Source organism: Diadema setosum, chromosome 8 (genome assembly GCF_964275005.1).
Source record: "Diadema setosum chromosome 8, eeDiaSeto1, whole genome shotgun sequence".
NCBI classification, from domain to species: domain Eukaryota; kingdom Metazoa; phylum Echinodermata; class Echinoidea; order Diadematoida; family Diadematidae; genus Diadema; species Diadema setosum.
Window position 1 is genome coordinate 39,542,933 of NC_092692.1, and position 25,712 is coordinate 39,568,644.

The following is a 25,712-nucleotide window of genomic DNA, read 5'->3' on the forward strand; positions in this document are numbered from 1 at the left end:
TATTTCCCAGAAGTATGCGCCAAAAGGGCAATGGCGGATCATCGTGCACCATTTAGGGCCTGCTATATCGACCTCGATGTTCTTTTATGTTGTATTTGTATTTGATTGAATGTAGAAATAAGAACCAAGCTAATAGACGTCTTCCGTTTTATCATGTTTATATAGTTATATACGTCCGCGTGCATGATGTGTTATTGTTCTATAATAGTAGCGTATTGTCGTAATGATATGCTCTGCTTTATTTCATCTGTACACCATGAACAGAAATAAATTCTATAAGTTTCACATGCTGGCTCATTTGACTCCGTGTGTATCCAGTTTGTGCAGATTGCGTCCAACAAAATAGGCCTATTAATTCTTTCTCTGTATACCATCATTCTGACAATCATAACTCTGCTTATTTTTATGAGAGAATTTAAGTGTGGCGTGCCACAGAGTAGTTTATTGGGCCCGCTCTTGTTCATTGCTTACATTAATGATTTTTGTGCTTCCTCCGATGTGTCATCTTTCATATCCTTTTTGCCGGTGATTCAATGTATTTTTTTTTCACATGAAGACCCAAATACTCTTGTCCAGACAGTCAATTCTGAATTACAAAATTCATGTGAGTGGATACGAGCAAATATAACTTGTCTTTGAATATTCAAAAAATCTAAATAATGATAAATTACGGAATCTTTCTTTGTGGGGAAACACGCATCAGTTATTGGATATAATGATAGGGTTCTACTCTTGCAAAACAAGGCTCTTTGTATTGTAATACCGTTCCATATTCTCATACAGATCCTCTGTTCTTAAAGATTCTGAAAATCGAAGATTTGTTTTTATTTCAGTTAAGGCAATTTATGTACAGTTACAACAATAGCTGCCTCCCGTCTATAACTCAATGTATATGAGTAAGTGGACATACCATAGATATCCAACTAGACAATGAAAGTCAAATGAATTTCATCTATACCTCGTTCTTCCTCCCCTCCCCCCCCCCCCCAAAAAAAAGAGAAATCCCAATTTTATCAAAAATCTGTAGGCCTATATTAGAAGACATTTTTATTTGAACTTTAAATGTTCCAAATATTCCAGAAAAAGTGTAAACCAGATCGTTGAATTGCAATCATCAAAATGCAAAACCTCCTCCCTCGTGTTGCAGGGGTAAATAACACTTTCCACATCCCCCCCCCCCCTTAGTCTCTGCAGTCCACGAATGACAGATTTACTGCGATAAAAATTTCCCAATATTCCGTCAAAAGTGTGCGCCAGATCGTTTAATTTCAATTCTACAAATGCAATAGCTCCCTCTAATGGGAGAGGGATACACCAACCCCCACCGACCCTCTCCTTGTTCGATTCCCCTCCATAATAAATTAGATTCGGAGGAGTAGCATGCTTTTCAGATCCAGTAGGCATAAGACGCTTCGAAAATGTAACGAATGATATTCGTTAATGTTTACTATAGACGACATAATGCAGTGGCAGCAAAATCTATGCGAGTTTCACGATGTCAATTCAAAGTATGATCATGATTTACCAGTTATTTACATAAATCATAATACCAAGGGGCGGACCCAGGAATTCTGTAAACGGGGGGCGCAACTACACTAATATTTCTGGTGCCACTTCCAGGTTTCATTTCATTTTTTTTTCTTTTCATTTCTTTTGTTTTCAACGAAAAATAAATAATAATAATAAGGTCTTATTTATCCAGGGTAGCCTCTTCAGTGTTGCCACTGCTCTACCAGAGGGCCCTGCCATTATTATTACCCCAGCGTTGCCAGGTACCCATTAATACACCTGGGTCGAGAGGGACATTGTGGGTAAACACATCTTGTCCAAGGACGTAAGCACTGGGCGGGATTCGAACTCGGGTCCTCCGGTTGGGAGTCGAGAGTCTCATCCACCAGTGCCGTATACGGCACTGTCATCCACTATGCCACAGCGCCCCCACATGGGGCGTGCGCCGGTTGCACCCACGTTGCACCCCCTTTGGATCTGCCACTTTTATAGTGTCTTTTTCCCAGGCTACTTCAATGCGATATATTGAATAGTGGACATGCCGACACGAAATAATCCTGCTTCTATATCTCAGATTTCTTATTAGGCTTACAAGGGCCGCGAAAGCTTTTTTTCTTTTTTGATAATTTTTTGTTCGTTTGTTTTTGTTTGTTGTTAATTGTTTGTTTTATAAAGTGAAGGTGCTTCGGGTAAATGGACAGTATGGCATCCAAATATATATAAATGAGCATGGGATACTAGTATTATGAGTGGTGGTGAGGAGGAGAAAAAAAAAATCTCTTTGAAGGCATCCTATCCACCATCCTCCCCTCGTTCCTACAGGCTCACGTAAAATGAAAACGCGCATGTCGGCCGCATACCACGTACATTGCCACATACAGTACCGAATAATACCCATCATGCATTGATACCACTGTAATAAATGGATGTGTGTCATAGAGCTGTATTTACATACGTGTGTGTAGTGTAAGTGTACCATACACCAAAGATCCTAATTAGGATCTTTGTGTACACGAGTGTGTACATAAGTACATAGGTATGTATGCGCTGCCTGCAGCGCTAGCGCGCAGACGTGGTGATCACCCTCTTTGTGTCAGATGACCGTACCTGTCCGATTATCCGAATCTAGATACACAGCTCCACGCATCGACCGCGACCGACCCGCCTTGCCTGCTGGCGCGTTGGCATGTATGTAGGCCTAGCCTATCGGATTGTCGTGATGATACAACGCATACCAGTCGCAGTAACAAGCAGGATCTATCTGGTACGAGAGTATTCTATTTTCTTTTTTCTAGTGTAGGTAGACCTCAGCTCTGTAGCTGGAAATACTACTTAGAACTACACATACCTGACTAATAAAGTAATTCAGCCTAGCCTTGACCTTTACCTCTTAAAGTCAAAGTTAATTGTTAGATTGATTGCAGTCGCTCCTCCTCTAGCTAAGTCTTGTATAACTTGATACACTAGAACCAGGGAGGTGGAATTTTCCACCTCCCTGCTAGAACTAACTACACGCAGCGCTGTCGCGAATCGCGACAGCGCTGCACCTCTTTTCCTTCGCGGACGTTGTTATCGTTCACTGTTTCCTTCATGAATATCTTTATTAATCGTGGAAAACTAAAATATAAGGAACTATCGTAATCTATGACCATCATTCAATAACCGGTATGCGATTTTTTGTTTAATTACGTCTAAAACTTACCGAAATCTATGGCTGAAATCAGGTCTGTAAACGTCCTTACTGCTTCACTCCTCATCTGCGTGTTATATGAATGGCATTCACTCTCGTATACTACAACGTAGCAGGTAGTCGGAGATACTCAGTAGTCGGATGACCCCGACTAAAAAAGGTCAAATCATTGCCGGTGCAGCACGCGCGGATCTACTACAAGTTTTACGTAACACATGAAACGCACGGGCGCACGGGCGTAGGTAAAAAGCAACCACTTCTAAATGCGCATGCGTGGTAGTTTGTTGATTTTTTGAAGCTCTCGAAGGAAAAGATGCCACCGCGCGATCTATACTCCGAAAAATTCAACAATAAGGTCTGGATACCAACAAAACGCCGAATTCAACTCAACAATCAGGAAAATATGCTGTAGGTAAGTGTTGCAATTATATTACTCTTAAAATCATACAAAATAAAAGGTATTTTATGTGATTTTGCCGTCAATAGTGACGGTCGTTTACAACGTTGAAACACTAACACATGTCAGACCCTGTGCGCAGCACAGTGTTTGGTCAGGCTACACTAGAACTAGCCCGACCAGACGCTGTTAATACGCTACGCGAATACAGCGTCAGACCAACGAGCGGGCACCTACAAAGTGGGGAACCACAACACAACTACAAAACTTATGAAAATTTATTCGTTCTTTATAAACAATGTACACGTTACCAAACGTGTATGCTTGTATTACAGAAGGTTCGTAAGTCCATTGAGAGCCCTCGTGATAAGTCCGTGGTACCAAAAAATGATACTTTCTGGCGGATTCCCTAACACCGTCAGGGTTCATCGTTGCAGAATTCAAAATGGCGCCTTGATCTCTGCGGAAATCTTTTGCGCGTGCGATGTTTTAGTTCGGTGGTAGCAGCACGGTCGACAGCGCGACCTTTTGAAAGGGCATTCAGATCATGTGACCTCGGATATTGGAAATGGCCTGGCGTGAAAGACGATGTACCGTTCGTGAACCGTTCACACATGCTGCATATAACCATCATTTTAGGTAAGTTATCAAATCTAAATTTCAATATTCATAGCATAGATATGAAGTCTCATTATCATTTTGTTCGTCAGATGAGTTTGAAGTGACAAAAAAATGATCTAAAGTATCAAAATTCAATCCGATCGCATGAGATCGTTGGACCCTCTTCGTGTTTGGAGCTTCGTTGGTACAGCCCTGTCGCGCTACGTATGTACAGCGGCGACTGGGCTGTGTATAGTTACACTAGAACCTGTTACAGCCCAGTCGCTGTATAAGATTCTGATCTAACGTTAGGACTATAGGAGTCTACAAAATACAATACTTTTGCTAATAAATACATAGGGGCCTACATGTGATTAGGGTCTACCGGTACTGACGTTACAGAGTATACTTGGGTGACCCGCACCTCGTCATAGTTAATGTGTGCGCATATTTGAATCACATTTCGCCACTGATGTTCTTTGAAATCCAACTCACATACAGGAAAAATGCTGAAAATTCCAATGGAATCACAAGCTCACTGATCGATATCGAAAATTTGCAGCTATCGTCGTCAAACGCGAACGATGCGGAAAAGTTGCGCGCTAAGGAAGGGGCCCGCAACTCGTCACCCGCGCTCCCATAGACAAAGCACGTAAAAGACGTGTGCGGGTGACCGTGATGCTCCCATAGACACACACGTAAAAGATGCGAGCGGGGACAGTGGTGATACTTATAACACGTACCGGTATTCCGATTAAAATTTCAGATTTTCGCGAAAAACTGTCCGGTTTTCACCACAATTTGCTTGGTTGTGGTAGCCCTGCAAAGTTTCAAGCGTACTGAACACAGTCCCGGGCATAAATTTTTGTTTAGTGCGCTTAAAACAATTTTAAGCGGGGTGACGGTATTCGGGCCCCTGACGAGGTGCGGGCACCTCACTATAACATGTTGAGCATAGACGCCCTAGCTTAACCTCAGGGCGCTCCTTGTACACAGTTATCTAGGCAGTGTAGCTTCGCGTTAGCATTTATGATTTACCCGGTTAGACTATAGTTGTAGGTCTACTACATACGGCTTAGAGCTGTATTAAATACAGCTCTATGGTCTACTACCACTAATGAACGACTTAGGCCTAATTGTTAGGTGGATCTAGGCCCTACGTGTAATGCTAGAAATGTTTATGAATGCAATAAATAGATGGTCTACTAACAGGCCTGTAACGGTGTTAGGTTCTAAAGCGATGAAATCACGATCGTTCTGATTTTTCTTCGGTATTGTCAACACCTCTAACCACTTTTTGCTTTGGGTTGGATTCTGCATGTAATAAATTATAGTAGGCCTAGAGGCCAATGTTTTGGCTTCCAGCGATCATTGAGTTTAATAGACTTGAAGCCGTTAACTGCCGTTGCCTCGACAGCTTCCGCACAAATGCTATTCCAAATAGAATCTATTTTCTAGTCTCTGGCTGAAAGAGTTTAGTAAACCGGGAAATTCTTATAGTAAATCGGAAAATACTTTAACTAAGTAAACCATACGGGATTTCTATGATGAAAGGAAAATAGAAAGACTAGCTAGTGAAATACGCAATAACAACCCGGCCTATATCAATAGATATCCAACGTTACTAACTAGATATTCTAAATAGTAGTAGTGTCACCTGGTAACCTACGGCCTTCAGGTGAAATTGCTTTACAAAGGAAATACTAACAAGTGTCGGATCTGTTGACTGTAGTAGCTCACCTTTATAGGGCTACCCCTGGGCCTGTATCTTACTACTCTTACATTTTACAATAGTAATAGAACCCCCTAATGAAACAAATTTAAGGACAAGTAATGAAGTACATGGCCGGCGGAACCGGGGGGGGGGGGGGCAGGAGGGCTGTGTATTCCTTTGTATGGTCCACAAAAAGTATGTAATACTATTACATAAGGTGTCATCACTTTTGGCACACTTTTTTTTTTTTTTTTTTTTTTACCCGGAAGTACGTAAGTGGTACTAAAAAGAATTTTGTTTTGTTTTGTTTTGTTTTTGTTTTTGCTTGTTTTTGTTTGTTTGTTTGTTTTTTGCTTGTTAGCTGAAGAAACCTGGAAGTAGAAGGAGAAGTATGAGCTGAAGATTTTTTTTTTTTCGCATGTCAGCTGAAGAAATCCGGAAGTGTGGAAGGGCAGAGAGATGAGCTGAAGACTTTTTTTTTTCTTTTTTTTTTTTTGCTTGTCAGCTTATGAAGCCCGGAAGTGGTTCCCTCCCCCCCCCCCCCCCCGCACGCTTTTGAAAATACTCCGCCGGCCCTGAAGTATGTACTTACCATAGAGCTGTATTATAAATACAGCTCTATGGTACTTACTTAGTAAGACTAAGAATAGCAGTCCGCAGGTATGAAGTACTAAGAGAGCTTTCTCTAAACCAAAGATAAGCTAAGGGTCTTTGCTCTAAACGGAATTAAAATTTGAAAGAGCTACGATCTGGCCATTTAATTTCCTACATGTCTGGACGTATTTGATTACGGTTTATTAGAACGTTTCCTGTTTTAAATCTACTCAGGGGCAATGGCTTGGTCAGGGCACATTGGAGGCGACTTTGGTTCTCAGAACACGTGGCCCGACGGGACACCCATCGGTCAAGTTCCATCAACCTCATCAGGGAGACGAGTAGGGGATCGAGTGCTAGGAGCTGGAGCTGGAGGAGGAGGGGAGAGAGTGCACCTTAAGGATCTCACTGCTCATTCGACCAATGTGGTAAGATGGAAAGTTGGAGGCAAATTAAGCTCCTTGCTGTCTCATTTAGCATGGCGCTATTTCTTTTTTAATCCTTCATATGCGAAGTACCAGTAAGCATGATGATCATCTATGATCTAGAATCTAGCTGGATTGAAAATGATTTGGACCAAATCACATTGATATTCATTAGAGTCTAATTAACCCAGTTGCAGTCATGGATTAAAACGGTTTATTGTTTGCCAGCTCTCTAGATCCCCCTATATTATGCCCATGCATGTTTGAAAATTTCAACTATAATCTTTTTTTCCTAAATCTAGGATAAAAAGTTTTTCCAGATCTATTTCAAAAGTAATGGAACAAATATGTTATTTTCATTACTTGTAAGGAAATATTTCCATGATAATGATCTTTATTAACATGATTTAGTGTCTATCAAAATTTTCTTGTGCTAGCTCACGCTTTTGATGACTTTCCGTTAGCTGACATAGGTGATGATATTGAAAAATAGCAACAACAACAAAAATGCTGTAAAAGTATCACATAGAATTTTAAGTACAGGTATAGAGTAAGTCTTTGACAGTACAACCCGCCATTCGAAGAAATGTATATGGTATTCTAATCAAAGACAATAACCTATACTTGTCTGTTAGAGCTTAACAATGATTTTACAGATACTGATAAATGGCGCGAGATAAATGCTGTTTCATCATTATTATCATCATCTAAGGATAAAGTACCTGGTCCTTTGTTGCCATCGTTAGTGACATCCTGATAAACGTAGCTTGAATAAACATTAAAATGTTAACTTAGAATTCCACCTTACTTGTATTTATCAAAACGTTTCAAAGACCTATTGTAGTGACAAAGAAATCAAATTGTGTTCCACTTCACAGAAAAAAGTAAGCATGTGGAGTTTTCTCGTTTCTGATCTCTTTCATTTCATCCAACAATTCCCTTCCAATTTCTCTACCGATGTTCACTCACGCAGACGGTGGTCGGGGTTGTGATTGCTAAGCAGCATCCGAGAAGAGTGCCAAGCAAGACAAGTGAGCAGTCTTTGTTACTTCTTTTTTTTTTTCTTTTTCACCATCTATTCTATCTTGTTATTTGTGTGAAGTAACATGCACAACGTGTTCAGTTGACTACGATAAAATGACAAGATGAAATACAGTGTATCAAACGAAACAGTGAAATGTTAATCAAGAGTGTACATTAAAGAGATAAAAAAGGTCTCATTTGCTAATCCAAAACATTGACATTGGTCACAGTCACGTGTATGCAAGTTTGGTGTAGTACATGTACTCCCGTTATAACGAACAATTAAGGTTAAATAACAAAATTACGGTTACAGCAAAGTAAGAATTCAGGATGCAACATTATCCGCTCTCTCTCTTTTAATGTTTATTTGTTCCCGTATGACGAAATTTCGATATAGCAAAAGAAAATTGATGTCCTAATCCGTTTAAGAATTGTAACAATTTGTCATCGATGGCTTTTGAAGGGAGGTGGTAACAGTTACCAAATTATTGACAATGACTGACTGCAAAAAAGACTAAAGCTGAACCAGTGTGAGAGTGGTAAGGTGAAAATATTGGCTATAACTGGAAGTGCGTCTTTTTTTCCGGATACTCTTTCCGAAAATATGTAAAACTCAAAAGCCGCAAAATATTTACCTAATACTTTCTGTCCGAATCTAATCAGCTTATGCTGATTCCTTTGCTTTACCACATTCTTCTTGTCAGTGTCAATTAATGAAATCGAGTTTTCCGTTGGGAAATTCTCCATTGGATAATTTACGGCAAAGGGAAAGCTGTTGTGACTATCGTATCACAATTTCTGCAAAGATTCGAGCGAAAAATTAATAATGTCACCGCACGCATCACTTGGCCTCAAAAGACTTAATACCATACTATTGTGTACAGAAAGCTGCCTGTCGAATATTATTTGCTTTCACTGAAACACAAGATTTTTAACAACAGAACTAATTTCATTTCAATGTCAATTGTGCTGTAAAGGTAGAAGTGTTTGACTTGGATGAAGGGGTAAAATTTTTGCTACAGAGACTGATTGGAAATCCCGTAAAACCTGCTTTCATCCTTGTTCTACGACTTGGTCTACTGTCGAATTGAATTCCCTTACCACTCCTGAGATAACTTCTATTCTGCGTCAGGGATTCCAATGAGAGCTAGACAGGGGTTGACACTAAAAACGTGAGATACCTCCTTTCATCGCTTTGTATGTTTTGTCTACCCGTCCGCTCTTCAAAAGGCCCCGGTACCGACCGGTCCGTGCTTAGTTTCACCCTTCGAGATTCCCCGGTTGATTTCATCAATGCTACCTGCTGGGGATCCCGTGAACACATTCAAGGCCTGAGTGACAAGTTCTGCATAGGGGACCTGGGTATGTGTTTCATTACAGTACTTTCACTAACATTGTTTTGCTTAGAAAAGGGAAGCAACGAGAGGAAATGAATCGGTAAGAAAGGTAAAGAAAGATGTTCAACTTGCATGGCGTCAGATCAAAAGCAGAAGGACTATAGTTTAGCTAGCCAACGCAAGAGTTTATTTAGCAATTCAAAAGAGACTTTACCTCTTAGCTGAATATTCCAGCCATCCCATTCTTTAAATTTGTATACAAAGTAAAATATTCCATGGCGTTGGGAAAATCTCATTTCACAAATTGATCGCGTAAAATGAAAATTAAATAATAAGAAAAAGAAGAACAAACGAGTGTTCAACTAACACGCCCTTGCTAACTTCAGGAGATCAGATATTATGAGGTTTGTAAGTTCACTAAAAGTGACATCTACTGGTACTTTATATGTAGGCCTACAGTATAAAAACATGTTAATTTTCCCTGGAAAATCTGCTTTGGCTGTCGGGACTGTATGTGTCGCAACTGTAGAACTCTTGCAAACGTTTCACATCTACCTAAGATAAAATATGGAATCCGTGTTTTAGTACTGTGACTGCCTATTATCATTTGTTTTAGGGACTGCCGTTGTGAGGTGTTCTGTTGTTGCTGTTGTTGTTTTCGTAACACGAGAGATTGTGAAGTTTCTTTTTTTTTTTCATTGAGATATTACTGCCATGATACATCTGCAGATTCGATCCCAAAAACATTACAATCGCGATAAACGTAAAAGACTTAACACAGAGACAAGACGTTAACCAATTATGCCACAATCTTGCAAGTACAGGTGCAAACAAGAACCTGCATTGATGTATACTTTATCAATTGAATGCCGATTTCATTTTTGTTGTTTTCCCTTCTACTTAAAAAACAGTTGAAATAACCAACCCCCAAGTGAGAAGCAAATCAAACAGCGAGATTGAAGAGCGCTATCATCCCTGGACCCCGAGGTGAGAATACATGAGGTACCGTCCGTGCTACCATGAAAACAACCTGTAGCTTTGGGTTCATCATGTTCATTGCGGACTAAAGCGAAGCACGATTGCGATATTAATTCACATACGAGATATTTCAGTGAGAATCTTCAAGGGAAAAACCATTTTGCGTGTCGTGGTAAATCGCATATTGAGATAAGATGGGAACTGCGAAAGAATAAAATGTAATATCATAATTTTGTTTTAATTATTACTCCGTTCCCAGCGAGATTCAGATATACCCATAATCTTGACCCATGCAGTAGACTACCTCCTACATTCCCGCTTCCAGTGGGTTAAAGAAATGAAATGGCAGGTGTATGGTTGTCACTTATTCTATACAAATTTATGACGCTGTCTGTAAATGATAAGTCTTCTTGGCAAAGCCTCGTTTTACGCGCTTTGTGGGAAATATGAAATGTAAAGTTTCCAAACAACGTCAAGAAAAGGCATATTAATCAATTCGTACGTAAAGCATTATAACCTTTGAGTATCTGAAGTTTTACTTACAAGCATTATTATCCAATATCGCATAAGGCTTAAGAGTTTCGGGTCAAGACGTTCGACCCGAGTCAGAAATTTGTTATGTTATCGAAAGTGCAGGGCTAGAAAATCACTTCCATCCCACATTGTTTTGGGTCCGTAGTGCCTTCCAGCTAACGGTGAGCGAAAGATACTCAAAGCTAAGCCTTTACGATGGCTGGCCTGTTGAGTCTCTGGGTGCTCTCCAGCACACACCGATAAGGGACAGCGCAGACTACTACACACTTGGAGATGTCCTGGCTAATGGACAAAACCTACACAGAGAACACATCAACCTTCTTGCACTGGTGAAAAAGGTAACTATCAACTGAAAAATGATGCCCTGTTTTTTTCATGAAAATTGCAACATCCCTAGTCTTTTAATTCACAATATTTTCCATGATTACGTTGTCGTAATGGATATTGCGTCATTTGTACTGAAATGCTTTACATTTTATTTGGAATAAAATGAATAAAACGAAGCGAAACGAATGACCTATTGTGTATTAATCTGACTTAGTTTACACTTTACAATATCTGGGTCCTGTTTAATGAAGAGTTCTAATTGATTATATACGTGTAGCTGATTTCTATCAAAGTCTATGGCAGCCTGTGTGGTAAGGGAATTTACAGTCGATTATATCTTTTGATAAAACGGGGCGGCGGGCCCTGAATTGCATAGATATACAGAGCGCCACTCTGTTTCTTTTTATAAGTATTCCTTATCTGAAATAAAAAGTAAAAACAAACCGAAAGACAAACAAAACACGTTGGTAGATCACACCAGTCATGGAATGAATGTATAAGCACCAATTTAAGACACGATCACATCACTTTTAGTGACGTTGAAATGCCAGACTCATACGATCAATCGTCTCTGACTTACTTGCATGATTCTGTGACCTCAGCTGCAGAGTAGGCTTGCTTCCAAAATCTTGAAAGAGACGGACTTTCTAGAGTCGAATTTGTGTATAAGAACATAATGTAGATAATAAAATTTTAGACCTAAACTTGTACTTCGTTGCAACAGGAATTTAATTTTTAACAGTATTTGTTAAAACTGGAGTGCACTGTATGACTATCATTATTGTAAATTTGTTAATGGGATCAGCCTCGAAAGGCCAATGGCCTACTGCTGATTTCCACCACCATTTACTCAAATTGTTATGTCAATCACCATCACACTCTTTTAATTATGACTATGTACTTACCTGAAATAATTTTGGTTTGTATGTATATTTTGATTTATTGTCTCTCTGTATATTTTTTTTTTCAACTGAATTTGTGGAAATAAACTCGAATTGAATTGAATATGATTGTTTGTTGACCTTACACCAGGTTGGAATGGCAAAGGACATTGTGACGAAAGAAGGCAGAGAGACCAAGAGATGTGAAGTCACACTGTTTGATGACACGTGTACCACTTTCCCTCTCGTCATGTAAGTCGTTCTAAACATGTAGTCAAACCCTATTCCTACGAAAATATATGATGTCCCCGTATGCAGTATACGAGATCCACCGGGGTTCTGGACGGTAACTTGTTAATGGAGGGAATTCGCAACTATTGCAACTACTTACTAAGTAAATCATAATGTTATTGCTATTTCTACTGCTCCTCGTACATATTCTTCCATTACGATTGCTACTTTCTTGCGTAATTACGACTTCAAATATTATGCTTCTAGATCTGCTACCACTACTACAGAAATAAGAGTGAGATTCAAATGAAACATAATAGATAACCCATGGAAAATCCGCTTTTCAAATGCATCTATCGTAAGAAAGAGGGGTAAGATTATTTTGATTGCAAATCGTTGTTTAACACCACTAGCTTTGTGATATAAATAAGTCAGTCAACCTATAGAATCAGAATTTAGAGAGAAAAAAAAAATCATAAATCATGAAATCAGACTTTAATTGATCACCGGTGTGTGCAGCCAGTGAGAATGTAAAATAGTAGAGCAAAATGGTAGACCAGTATACAATTTCTCATGCAATTCATACAAACAAAGGCACTGTGACCATGCACTACCACTACAACAATGAACTTCAATTGTTGTTGATACTGCAACAAGTCTGAAGCACGTAGTTGCGGCTTGAATTGATGCAAATCATAACCACTGCTGTATTGCCACATCAACCAGTTCTGATAAAATTACAAATGGTCAATGTATTGATGGATTGTTAAAGTGCAAATTATGCACCCTTGAAGGCACTGGTGAAGATATGAATTGGAACGAATTAACGACGCGGCAATATAAATGAGACCAATAGACAAGAAGAATGTTGGGGAGGAAAGGTAGAAACGGTAGATATAACTCAGTGTATAATTCGCCATTTGTCACTTTCGGTACACTCATGTCATCTTTTTGTCCTGTCCTTGTCCAATCTCTCTCTCTCTCTCTCTCTCTCCCTCCCCTTGTACATGCAACGTATTGTTTCAACTCACACAAGTTTATAGACCACAGAAGAGAACTATATAATATTACTGCAGTCTTAATTATGTTGCCTTGTTTGTTGGTTAAGTTCATACAAAGTTCGGGATGAAAACATATAATAGGAACGTGGCGTTCAAGACGAAAAGGTTAGATGGCGAAAATCCAAACGCTGTCACGCCTCTCAAGCACCTTCTTTTGCTACAAATGTCCTTGAAGACCTTCATTCTCTTCACCAGTGTAGGCAGTACTGCTTCTTTATTTCATTTTAACTAATAGACATTAGCCTCCCCTGTGTCCACACCATCCTTGTGTGAAGAGCGGACGAGAACGTTGCGTGTCATTTCTTAATGTAATGCCTTGTTTTGACATTTCCTACAATTGGTGATTTGATAAACTAAATTAGATCTCTGGGGGCACAAGGACTCGCTATTTATTCTCATCAAGGTTAGATAGGGAGATGAATTTGTCTCGATAAGTTTTTCTATGCTCAGCGTTCCGTTTCCTGGCTGCCATTTGCAGGCCACCACTCTGTCACGTGTACAATCCGCCACGTACACTCCGAACCTGGCTTCTGCGTCAGCATCTGGTTATGAACAGGATCGAGGGCCAGTCTGAAATATGAATACCCGTCATTCCATTGGAACAATTGATCTAAATTATTGCAAATGCATTCCTTTAAATTTGGTGTCTTTCATACTGACGGTAAACTATTTCCGAGTTACTTGAAAAAAAAAGACAAAAATTGATAACGTGTACAGCTGCGATATCAAGCATAATTCATTTAATTTACTCTGATGTATTTGTCAATCCGACTATTCGTTTCAAAAGCGCAAATTCATTATAAGAACTAGCGTACATGAAAAATAATATTCTTCGTTCAATCAATTGTGTGAATTCAAAAATATCTATATGTTTCTGTTGGAAATGGAAAAATGCATGAATGAATGAATGAATGAATGAAAAAAGTGGATATTTCATTCCCGGTAGTAAACCAATAATAAACCAAATAATTAGAATGCCGTGAAAAAAAAAGAAAGAAAAAAGAAGTTACTGTTTTGGCATTGCATGTAATATAATGATGTGAAATGTTATTATGTCTGCCTTCTCAATGAAGCTGGGATGAAGAAGTCATCAGTCATGCACAACAACAATGGGAGGCAAGAGAGACAGGTATTTTATTCTTTACGTTATTTAGATATCGATGTTGTATTATGTGAGTGGTGTGTGTGTGTCTGTGCATGTGTTTGCGCGCGCGTGCGTGTATGTGTGTATAAGAGAGATTAGTAGAGCAATGAGATTTACTTTTATTTGAGCATGAGTGGTTGGTTTAGTGTGTACGTGTATGTGTGTGTTTTTGAAAGTGTGTCTGTCTCTCTACGTGTTCAATACCTAGGGCCTATATTTGTGACTTACTAACGGGGTGATCATGAGTGTAACATTGAGTACAAGTATTGGTCTTTGTTTGAATGTGAGTTTGCGGTATTGGTACAATCACGTGAGTGTAATTTGTAGGCATGTGCCTGACATTGTCCTACATGTGTTGGTGGCTGTGGGTGTTCCTCTGTATGTGGTTCTCTTCTACGTAATATAGACCCATCTTCTACAATTATTTCTTTACACACACTGTGTGTTATCATTGCTATAGTAATATTCGATCATGTGCAAATAATATTTGCTATTCTTCAAACGTGATGTCACATGACTGTGTTGCCATAACTTGCATTAAAGTATCTCCCGTTGCCAGGTCATTTGATATTTGCTGTTGGGAAATCAGTAAGGAGCGTTTTGATGGTTCCATTTAACCCTGTAAATGGGTATCTGCTGGTCCAAGGTCACTTTCAGTGGCCTTTTGGTCTTTAATCATACTGGACTTGATTATTTAGCCGTTCGTGTTTCTAGACCCTTCGAGTCACATAGATATAGTTACAGTGGACTCCGTTATAACGAAGTCCTCGGGACAGGCAGTTTTCTTTTGTAATATCGAAGTTTCGTTATAACCGAACAAATGAGAAGAAAAAAAAAAAAAAACCAGAGCCGATAATGTTAGGGTCTGAATCTTTATTTCGCTGTAACTGGAAGTTCGTTAAACCCGTGTTCGTTATAACGGGAGTGCACTGTACTATGGTCATTGTAGAACTCACCGAAAAAGAGATTTGATTTAGCTGTGTTTGAATACTTTCGATGCCCAGTGATCTTTGCTGTCGACGTGCTGGTGAAGTATGATGACTTCCGCAACACAATGATGGCTACTGTAGATTCCAAGACTGTCTTCATCACCAACCCTGGTACGTCAGTATAATGATTGATCTTTAAACTGTCAAATTCAAAGGAGGAACATAACTCATCCAATAAAGTATATCATACTTGATGTTGGACTGGTATAACCCCGTGGAAGAACAGCTGCCCTACGCGCTTACGGGTTTCATCCCCCAGGCAGTTTATAGGCATACGCACCTATAATTCCCTCGTTTTCCTCTCATTTGACCGCAAGATGAAGAGAATCAAACAAAATATTTCATGACGCCATTAGATTGTAAAATCACATATCTGTTAAGTAGCAATTTCATATTCATCCCATGAAAAAGTGTCGAACTCGTCTGATATTCTGCACTGCACAGTTAGAAGTTTTCTTGGCATCATGTAGAATCTAAAATTGCTACCAAAAATGAAGAAGAAATGAGTAGATGTTGAATTAACTGAAGAAGTTCAAATGAAGTTGGTAACATTTAAATGACTCACAAATATCTCGAACTTTAACACCGAGATTGAACCTACAGACACCCCCCCCCCCAAAAAAAAAAGAGCAACAACAACAACAACACACATGTAAATTGTGTTCAACCCGTATATAGAGAGTTCGGTTACACCAATTAAAGCTACACACTCGCATCGTAACAGTAGCAGAGGAATTTATCGTAGGCAAGTGAATAATGCAGTAGAATCAATCTGTATTAGTCACTTCTATGACAGTCTTTATTGTCGAGGACGGTATGTCTAGATTGATTAGGTACCCATCCCTTGAATATCAATCATGTCTGTCGCTTGACTGGAGAAATTGGAAAGGTGGGCGTAACGGCTGATAGTTTGATCTTGTGGCTCGATCATCAGATACACGTGAGGCGCACTCGCTGTACAAGTATGGCAAGACTTTCCTACAGGATGATGAGAATGAAGACAACAACAACAAAGACAATGTTGACTGTAAGTACGACATTTAGGAGATACACACTATGATTTTTGAATTATTTTCCTTATTGTTCAAGGTCACTTTGACATAAAGTTTATGTTTTATCATCTCAGTATACATCTGAAACCATAGGATGGGGCCAAGGTTTCTTTAAATTCTTCTTTTCGTTTCTGTTTACTGGTACTTTCATGGCTGTGGTAGATTCAAAATGCTACGTGTATTTTGCTTGTCATTAACATGTGCTTTTTGTGTCAAATCTACTAGTAGCTTGGCAATTACTTTTTAAAAGTTTTTGTTTTACATTTAAAAGCCAAATATTTTGTTGGTTTCATTTCTGATGGCGGTTCTAGTCGATGAGTTATACACATAATTTTCATTGTGATCCCAAGTGGGCAGGCTTGCGTTTAAGGTATCAAAATTACTTTCTGGGGAAACGCCTATTAGACTGTAAGAGCTTACAACGGTTTACTTACGCTGTATATTTGACGGCACATTTCTCGTCTTTTCCATCCCTTGTGTCTGCTATATCGAGCAAACTATCCTAGAGAAGGACATTGCATCTTCCAAATGTGATACAGTTTTAAAGTTGTGAGGCGAAACATTGCACTGATATCGTGATTGGTGTGCGGCATGGACTAGCAGAAACATGGACAGACATTTCGTTCTTTGGATGTCTCTACACTGTAAAAACATCGGTGTTAGATTTAACACCATGGGTGTTAAATCTAACACCGATTAAGCGTCAATAGAGGACCACACCGACAGGTGTTGAAAGTATTTTGTGATGGTGTTGAAAGGCGTTCACCTGGCACTTCGTGGTGTTAATTTGACACTGTAGCTGGTGATATTCTGACACTGCGTTGGTGTTAATTCAACATTGACACCACATGGTGTTGAGTTGATATTGCTGGTGTTACTTTCAACGGTATAACACCCGCCCAGCTTCAATAAGGGACCGCACTAACTGGTGTTACTGTGATGTAAATGTATTCACACCTTTTTTTTTTCCAAAATCAAGTGCTTTATCGGAAAGTTCTTGATCGTTTTGTTAAAGTTCAAAATCAACAAGAAAAACAGTAACCAAGTAACTAGTCAAAAAAACATTTTCATACATTGAAGTGACACCAGGAGGTGTTAATTTAACACCAAAAATGAGCACCGAAAATTGAACACCAGCTCGGTGTTTCATATTTAACACCGGACTTTTTGCAGTGTATATATCATAGCTTCATTATTGTACAAAAAGGCGAAAGTGCCATATAAACATCTTCCAATATCATGATTTCTCCTTTTCCTTTGAGTTTTACATCGCCTTCATTTTAATCATAACCACAGTACAAGTGTAGTTCTAAGCATTGTTACAGTTAGGCAGAGTATTATTAAAGATTTTCATGGTTGATCTAGACGTAGAATTTGATTAATTATTGAATAAGAATATTGAATAACAGACTGAAAGAAATGTTAAACTGTTTTGCAGTTGATTTGTCTGTTTGCGTGCAATCTTCATCCAACTCCCGTATTCCCTCTTAAAATTATTTTGTAGGGTAAGAAATGATTTTGAATTTGTTTTGCTTGAATCTGACTCCCGCACAGTACAAACCATCCAGGCTGTATACACCGTGGATGAATTGAAGACGAAAGCCAGCAGCACCGCGGCTCCGCTGGGCCAACCAGAGTATGGAATCTGCTACGCATTTTTATCGGCTTTCGATCTGGACGGAGCGGCCTCGGGGGTGCTCGCGATGAGATGGTAAGATACATACTAAGGACTAAAAAGACTCATATGAGATTCTCTTCTCTGAAATGAATGAAACTGCAGGGATATACAAATATACACCAGTACGAAGTCAGCCGGTCATAACCTAGAAATGACAAGAAAATTAACCCTTTGCTTTGAGTGCTGATTTTACACAGAAAGCTCCATAGCGTAGTACACGCACTGTCCAATGTCTCTGGAACAGAAATAGTTAATGGCAAGCTCGTTTGTGACATCAAGTCAGCATCTTATACAGCATGAAATAAATTATATAGAGTACATACAAACTATACAATACAATAATTCACACTGATTAATGAAACTAGCTCCCTCAGGCAGCTAGCCTCATTGATAACTAGAATGTTTCCAAACACCCACCAACCACCCACCGCAACATAATATACATAAGCTGGTATCCGACAGTACGTATTTCTGGAGAGGAATTAAAACGCACACATGCGAACACACCCACACACTCACCTTTAACATTCACATGGTTTCGCTAACGTGTGATGTGGTTCTGGTGTTCCAAACTGTCCCATACTGTAGTGCTTCTAAACTAGTGTTAAAAATAAAATGAAGCACACAGTGTGTGTATTATTTGTGTATTCATGTTTTTGTGTATACTTCCATGAAGATTTTTTTTTTTCAAATGGAAATCGAAAGCTTTTTGCATTGAATTAAACTGTAAATCAACTTAACTGATGATTACAATAATCAAAGTAATTGTCACATCGAAATTGCATTTCAGCCTAAGGAGATTGTAGGTGTCGATACCTAGAGCAAACACGGAATGATAGGCAATACGTTGACTTTGTCACAGTGGCTCCTATTAAAATCTGACAGACAAATGAAATCAAAAGCATCATACACAGAAACACACACATGATCAGACATACACACGTGTGACTTGTAGTATGGCCGCAGTACGCCCAAATGGCATCAGGTGGTGTACCTGGTATATATTTTGTACTGTTGCTGATGACATTGAAGTACACCTATACAGATAGATCATAATCCGGTGATCTTTGAAACGTCTTTCGCAAGTAGACACAAACAGTGTATTTTTCTCACAACGTCGCGTTTCGACGGTTTTCTACACGTACAAGAAGAAACATACATGTAGGCCTATATAATCATATGATACACATGCATATATGTTTATATGAAGAGTTTCATAGCAAAACGAATTAACTCCATTCTTGTCAATTTGAGAAATTCACGATTAAATGTGCTACAAAGCAATGAAAATGATGAGAAAGTTTCGGATACTTTCAATCATAACTTCAAAAATATTTCTTGTAATACAACTTGTTAGATATTCAATAAGTTTTATTTTGTTCTATCTGATGGTGGACTTATTTTCAAATATTTGAAAATGGCTCTTAGCCCATTTTGCGATGAAACTCTTCGCATGTATACGAGAGAGAGTGTGTGTTTTCACCTCAGCTGATTCGGAGTGAAGATTCAGATTCTCATTTTTACAAAAAAGAAAAGAAAATCTGCGGATTTTCAGTATACGTAATGTTTTTGATCGTCTGACCTTCTTGCATAAAAAATCTATATCATAATGATGTGTGTGCGCGCATGTATGTGTGTGTGTGAGTGTGACACATTTTGCTACATTATTCAAGTTCACCAGCTCATGACGTCATACGGAAGAAAGAGAGAGGGCTTCAGGGAATACCCATCATTGACAATCTCTACATACCCAATGTTTAACTCAATTAATTCAACTAATGGCTAGGGCGATATCTTGAAACCTTGCACTGGTACATCACAATTGAAAGCTGGTATCTCATGGGCGTAAGACTGCCTTAGCTAAGCTTCGGTGAATTTCTTAATGGTAGAAAAGTATTTACAAAGTTTCACGACGCACTGTGCCGTGAAATTTTTCATTGAGTCCATGGAAGTATGAAGAAAACCCATCTCTTGAAACCCTTCTAAAATCATCGCTTCCTCAAAGGACTACATTTTAGTGTAATTGGTTAGCAATGGAAAACTGAAATATAGAAAATGGTTTGAATAGTTCCCTCTTTGTATCTTCGGAGTGTAATTTCACAAAGTGACAGCATGGAGTGCATTTGAGTAGACACAAATTTCGAACTCTTCTTCTGTTTGGTATAATTATTTCAAACCCCAGTAACCTAGTTTTGAGTTGTTGTTTTTCCCCATTTTCTCCTTTTTTTTTCTTTTTTTTTTGTTCACAAAAAAGAAAAGCGCATGTAGAATTAGAAATTAGTATGCATTGGACTGCTTACCATGCAAAGTTGTTTCTACTTTCTACTTCAATTTCTACTCCTGTGTGCAAAATGTATCGGGGGGGGGGGGGAGACGTGTGTGTGTGTGTGTGTGTGTGTGTGCGTGTAGGTGTCCTTACGCGGTCATGTTCAAGCGAACACACATAGACGCATCTTGATCATCAACTATGTCCCAAGTTATGTAGTTCACGTAAATCCATCAGGTTCATCAGAATCTCAGCAGGTACAGCATTAAAACTGAGATACAGAATAAAGAGTAGGATTTAAATTGTGATTTAAAATACAATATTCAATTAATTCTATTAACAGATGCATGCGTGAGATTTTAATCTCTGTAAAAATTATCTTCTCTGCCAACCATCATTTACACAAGGTAGGAAAATGCTACACCTTCACTAGATATTTGGGTAACAATCTGCAAATCTCTTAAATGCCACACTTTGAAATATTACGCATTTGGTTAATTAGATAGGAAAATGATAGGCGTTCAATGTAATGGCATTTGATACAATCATGCTTTTTTTTTTGTCTGTTTATTTCTAGGTCTATATCCAATGATTATGATGTCTGATATACAACTGTTATCTGTAACCATATCAAGCATTTTGTACCCTTTTGGAAAAGGCACTTGACAAATCAATTAAAATGTTATAATGTCATGTCATGCCATGTCATTTGATAATTGAATCATAACTTGCCAACAGTAATAGCTGCCGCTGGCGTGTAGACCGAGAGACCGGGACTTGCCTGAATAGCAACTGCTCTGCCGCCCTCACCGACCAGTCACAGGCAGTCCTGACATATGACCTGAGGGTCAGTCTGTCGGACTGGTCAGGGACCATTGAGAGTGTCTACATGGGAGGTACCGTGGCGGAGCAACTTATTGGATGTCCAGTAAGATACAGTTCTTCTACATATAACGATAGCCTGTGAAGTTTTTTTTTTTCATTATTCGTTTGCATCAAGTAGCAAAAACGGCATTTTATTTCCAGTTTGCTTTTTTTATAACATTCATAATTGCAAATTTACTGAAAACAAGGTATTGTTTTCTGTAGCAAAGTGCTCAGAGAATGTCAAAAGAAAAATCAGGAAAAGAATTATCGTCCTTGATATGGTTGAGTGATATACAGCTGTACTGTAATCACGGAAAACATACTGTATGTCAAAAAAATCGTGCAACCAAGGAGTGCATCATTACAGGAGGAAAAAAAAAGATATTAATGGTATGGTGTGCATTTCAAAAAGTACAAGAATACTAGTGGTATCTGCTCAGAGTAGATTTATTCAGCTTTATTTTCTAAGTCTTTATCATTGAAAAAAGTTCTACCGTGAGGCTGCTCAGAGATCGGTAAATTTTATTCATTCAGTAAGTTTACATTAAGTGCAGTTATAAAATGCATCTTAGAAAAAAAAAATCAGACAGCAAAATGAATTTGTTTGAAAAAAAAATTCAAGCGTCTGAGTTCTGTCCATGTTTGACCAGGTGGAAGAGTTTGGTAGGAGGTCAGAGGGCCAACTGACTCACACTAAATGGCAACACCTGTTGGAGCGATGCAAGGTGTACTTCAAACTTCAGCCACGCCCTGGTATCATCCACGGCTCCTCAGCGGTAGTCAGGATCCTCCAGTGTACCAAGGCTGAGCCAGACGAGGCCCTAAGGAGCATGAATAGTGTCTAATAACTTATTAAAGATTTATCACTCTTGGTGTCACAGGCTGTCTAGGAAACAACAACAAAAAAGTTTGACGTATGAAGCTGAGTAATGTTAAAAAGTTTCATATATGCATTCATTGCATCGCAACGATTCAGGTCTTTATGATCCATTTGGTTATCCAGTGATGTTTTGGCGATGGGTGTCAAAATCTGAATGTAAGTTTCTTAAAAGCAAATAACAAAGAGTACTGCATTTCTTTCGTCATCGTAGTACATAGCTAAAATAGCTTTGTAGACAATTTCATTTTATTTTATTTCATTTCGTTTCATTTCATTTCATTTCATTTCATTTCATTTCATTTCATTTCATTTCATTTCATTTCATTTCTTCTCATTTCATTTCATTTCCGAAAAAATATACAATACAATATGACATTTGCATATAAACAAAATAGAATTAAAACACGTTGTAACATATGTCTCGTCTCAGTTAAAGGCTACTTTAGTGAGAACAGCAATTTTTCTTTTTTTGTGAATGTTAAGACTCTTCAAAGAAGACGAGAAAACTGTACAAATTATTCAACTATTAAAATTGAATTGAAAATTCCAGAAAATCACTAGGACATTGATGTGAGTTTACCATTGAAACATATTAATGTCTATTGCCCAAATACTAATTGAAATGTATTGCATGAGTTATATTTCTTGGGCACCAAGTAAGAAAGTATAGCGTGTTTAAGTTTTAGCACTTAAGAACAAATGACAAATTTGAGGTGACATCTGCTAATTTGCATCAACAACTACATTATCAATTTAGTTACACGTCTGGACCATTCTCATGACTATGTTTAGCCACAATGATTTAAAGTTAATATGCCCGATTAAAAAAAAAAAAAGTCTCAACTTCACCTTGGACAAAGATTCGAATAGATTAAAATATCAAACTGGTGTAACGTAAAACAAGAAATCGGAATTATATTGCCTGTCTTACTAGCATAACTCTCCTCCAACGGAATGTTCATGCGCATACGTGATAGGGAAAATGCAAGATCAATTATGATTTGTATGGAGTGTTATAAGATACATAAAAACAAAGACAACTAGTGAGAGATGCATCTCAAGAAGACCGAATGGGAGACATCACATCTATGCCTCTTTCCCTCGGAGGATATTTATAGAATGCTATTTGATTTCGATATAAAAGAGCAGCATGCTTCTTTGAGTCGCTGCCCCAGTTTCACTGGCATGTCCTTATACATTGCACCGTTTCATGTCTTTGCCGTGCCACCAAGGACACACCCCCCTTTTAGCCAGCAGGAGTACATGGCAAATATGACAATCTTGTTACTCTCTGGGGGAAAGGAAGCTCAAGGGTGTATCATTTCTCTCCCTCTATCTCTCTCTCTCTCTCTCTCTTTCTCTTTGTCTGTCTGATGTAGTGTCTGTTTGTCTGTCTGTCTGTCTTTCCCCTCTCTGTTTCTATCTTTCTCCTTTCGTTTTCTATTGCCTTAGTCTTAGTCGTTTTCTATTGCCTTAGTCCCTTCTTCTTTCACTTAAGACGATGCTCTTATTTTCTCTCATTGTAATGTGGTTGGGTGAAAGACGCTTCCCAGTGGAATTCGCAAATAGAAAGTACTGCCCTGAGAAATTCCCGCTGCCTTAAAACGTTATCATGGTAATAGTGAGAATGTTTCACGAGAATCATCACAATTTTTGTTTTCCCGAGCGTGTAAACCTTGCGAACAATTGCCTCCGAAACTAAGTGGTTTCCGCCGTTGTTACCATCATTTTGATAATTGCTATGCCTTTACCAGCAAGAGAGCTGGAATAAAATGACACACTGAAGGACTTGGAGAATCTGCCAAGTGGAAGAAAAAAAAAAGCAATTCAATCTACAGAAGACAGACAACCATACTAGTAGAAAGAATTCTCCAAATTATGTGTTAAATTTACATTGTATTAACATGTAAACATTATGCAATGGCAGGAATATTAATATATTATACGTAAGGCGTATTGATTACTTGATATTTGACAGATTGTATTTTACTGTTTAGCCCTCAGGCGTCCTTAAATGTGTATTACTTGTACTCTTAAGATTTAAGGTATTTCACACCAACAAATGACCGGAATGTCGTTTTATGCTAAATCCCAAAGTAGACAAGTAGTCTTTCATTATTGTAATCATTCTGGTAACTATTGTTTGTGTACATATCTAATGACCATAGCATAAAAAAAAAGAAAATTTACTTATTGAGAAATTAATATATTTCCTGTGTAAATGTGTGTTTTTCGAAAAAGAAATTTTCTTGAATTTCATCTGTATATGTTTATAATTACAGTTGTGTCTTGTAGAAGACAGTGTATTTGCACTTGATGGTGCTTTGGATGTTGCTTCACTGAATTAGCTAGGTGGCTTATTAATGTTGACTCATTTCCTTTACATTTCATTGTACGATGCACATCAGTTTCATTCAGGTGCAATTATATTACAGTGATTTTATTGTTGGCTCTGTGTTTACCTAAAAGGATAACACCAGCGATTCAGAAGAAAATGCTGTCTGATGTCGTTACTTTTTCTTACGGAAGAGATCATTTTGGGGAAATGGACTTTCTCACAAAGACATGGATCCATGCACGCTTTATGCGAAAGTCAACCTAACAAACAAAATCGTGTGTGTGTGTGTGTGTGTGTGTGTGTGTGTGTGTGAACATGATTCGTGTTTTTGTTTTGTTTTGTATTTTCTTCTTCTTCCTTTGAATTGCAATCAACACGGGTAATAAACAATACTGGTAATTACAAACATGATATTCAGTGCTTACCTAACGGCAAGGCCGCTGTAAGTTTCTTTGGCAAATGAAAAAAAAAAAAATACAAATCATCCTAATCATTGACAATACGTTGGGGGCATATCTCTTCGGACCACAGAAATTAATCAGTCTTCTGCGCCACAAGCAAAAAAAAAAAAAAAAAAAAAAAAAAAAAAAGAATGCAAACCTTTTCCACAATATGTAATCTCCCTATACACAAAACACATAATGATTCCAAGTGACCAGCTGAGATTTCACCGGCTGAAATGACGTCTGAGAGGCAAGATTGTCGCCAGAGTTGCGAGGGAATTCACTCGGCCTGCTGAGCAGTCATTAGCGCCTTTACAACGCTACAGATTCTGTCAACAACTGGGCCATTAAGTGACCAAGCCATTTCATCATCCAAAGATATTCTGCCGATTTTTTTTTTTTAAGAATATGACGCGGTCATATTACTACTTTCCGATAAACAAATGTAGCTTTGAAATGTGAGATATGGAAACGGAGTGTCATGCCTAATGTAACAATATGTGTAAGGTGGTTCTGTTCATCTCCTTTATGTATAGAATTATATTCCTTTAAAGAGTGGATTTTACGACATATTAGTAATATTACTCAGTAATGGTTTTAAATCAACCAAAATTATTGCAGATTCAGACTTGAATAGAAGTCAATTTTACCACGAATGTCATGACATGCACAAACTCATCTGTGGGATCTGTGGGATCATTTCGAAACCTTCTAACGGTTGATCACAGTGGCTAGTTTTTTCGTCAAATTTTCT

The 25,712-nt window shown here is 38.4% G+C and overlaps 1 protein-coding gene across 2 annotated transcripts; it reads left to right on the plus strand.

Moving 5' to 3' along the window:
• Window positions 1-2,759: 2,759 nt before the first annotated feature.
• LOC140231382 (meiosis-specific with OB domain-containing protein-like) lies at window positions 2,760-24,833 on the plus strand. Of its 2 annotated transcripts, none has more exons than XM_072311508.1 (13): window positions 2,760-2,773; window positions 6,739-6,932; window positions 7,903-7,960; window positions 9,183-9,314; window positions 10,201-10,276; window positions 10,947-11,139; window positions 12,161-12,261; window positions 14,375-14,430; window positions 15,450-15,545; window positions 16,369-16,461; window positions 18,041-18,197; window positions 21,169-21,358; window positions 21,948-24,833. In XM_072311508.1, the coding sequence occupies exons 2-13, from the start codon at window positions 6,744-6,746 to the stop codon at window positions 22,140-22,142; spliced, it is 1,536 nt and encodes a 511-aa protein (XP_072167609.1). In that variant the 5' UTR covers window positions 2,760-2,773; window positions 6,739-6,743; the 3' UTR covers window positions 22,143-24,833. The 2 variants fall into 2 exon arrangements, with proteins under 2 accessions (XP_072167609.1, XP_072167608.1); XM_072311507.1 differs by lacking the exon at window positions 2,760-2,773 and adding an exon at window positions 3,514-3,554.
• The last annotated feature ends 879 nt before the right edge of the window (window positions 24,834-25,712 follow it).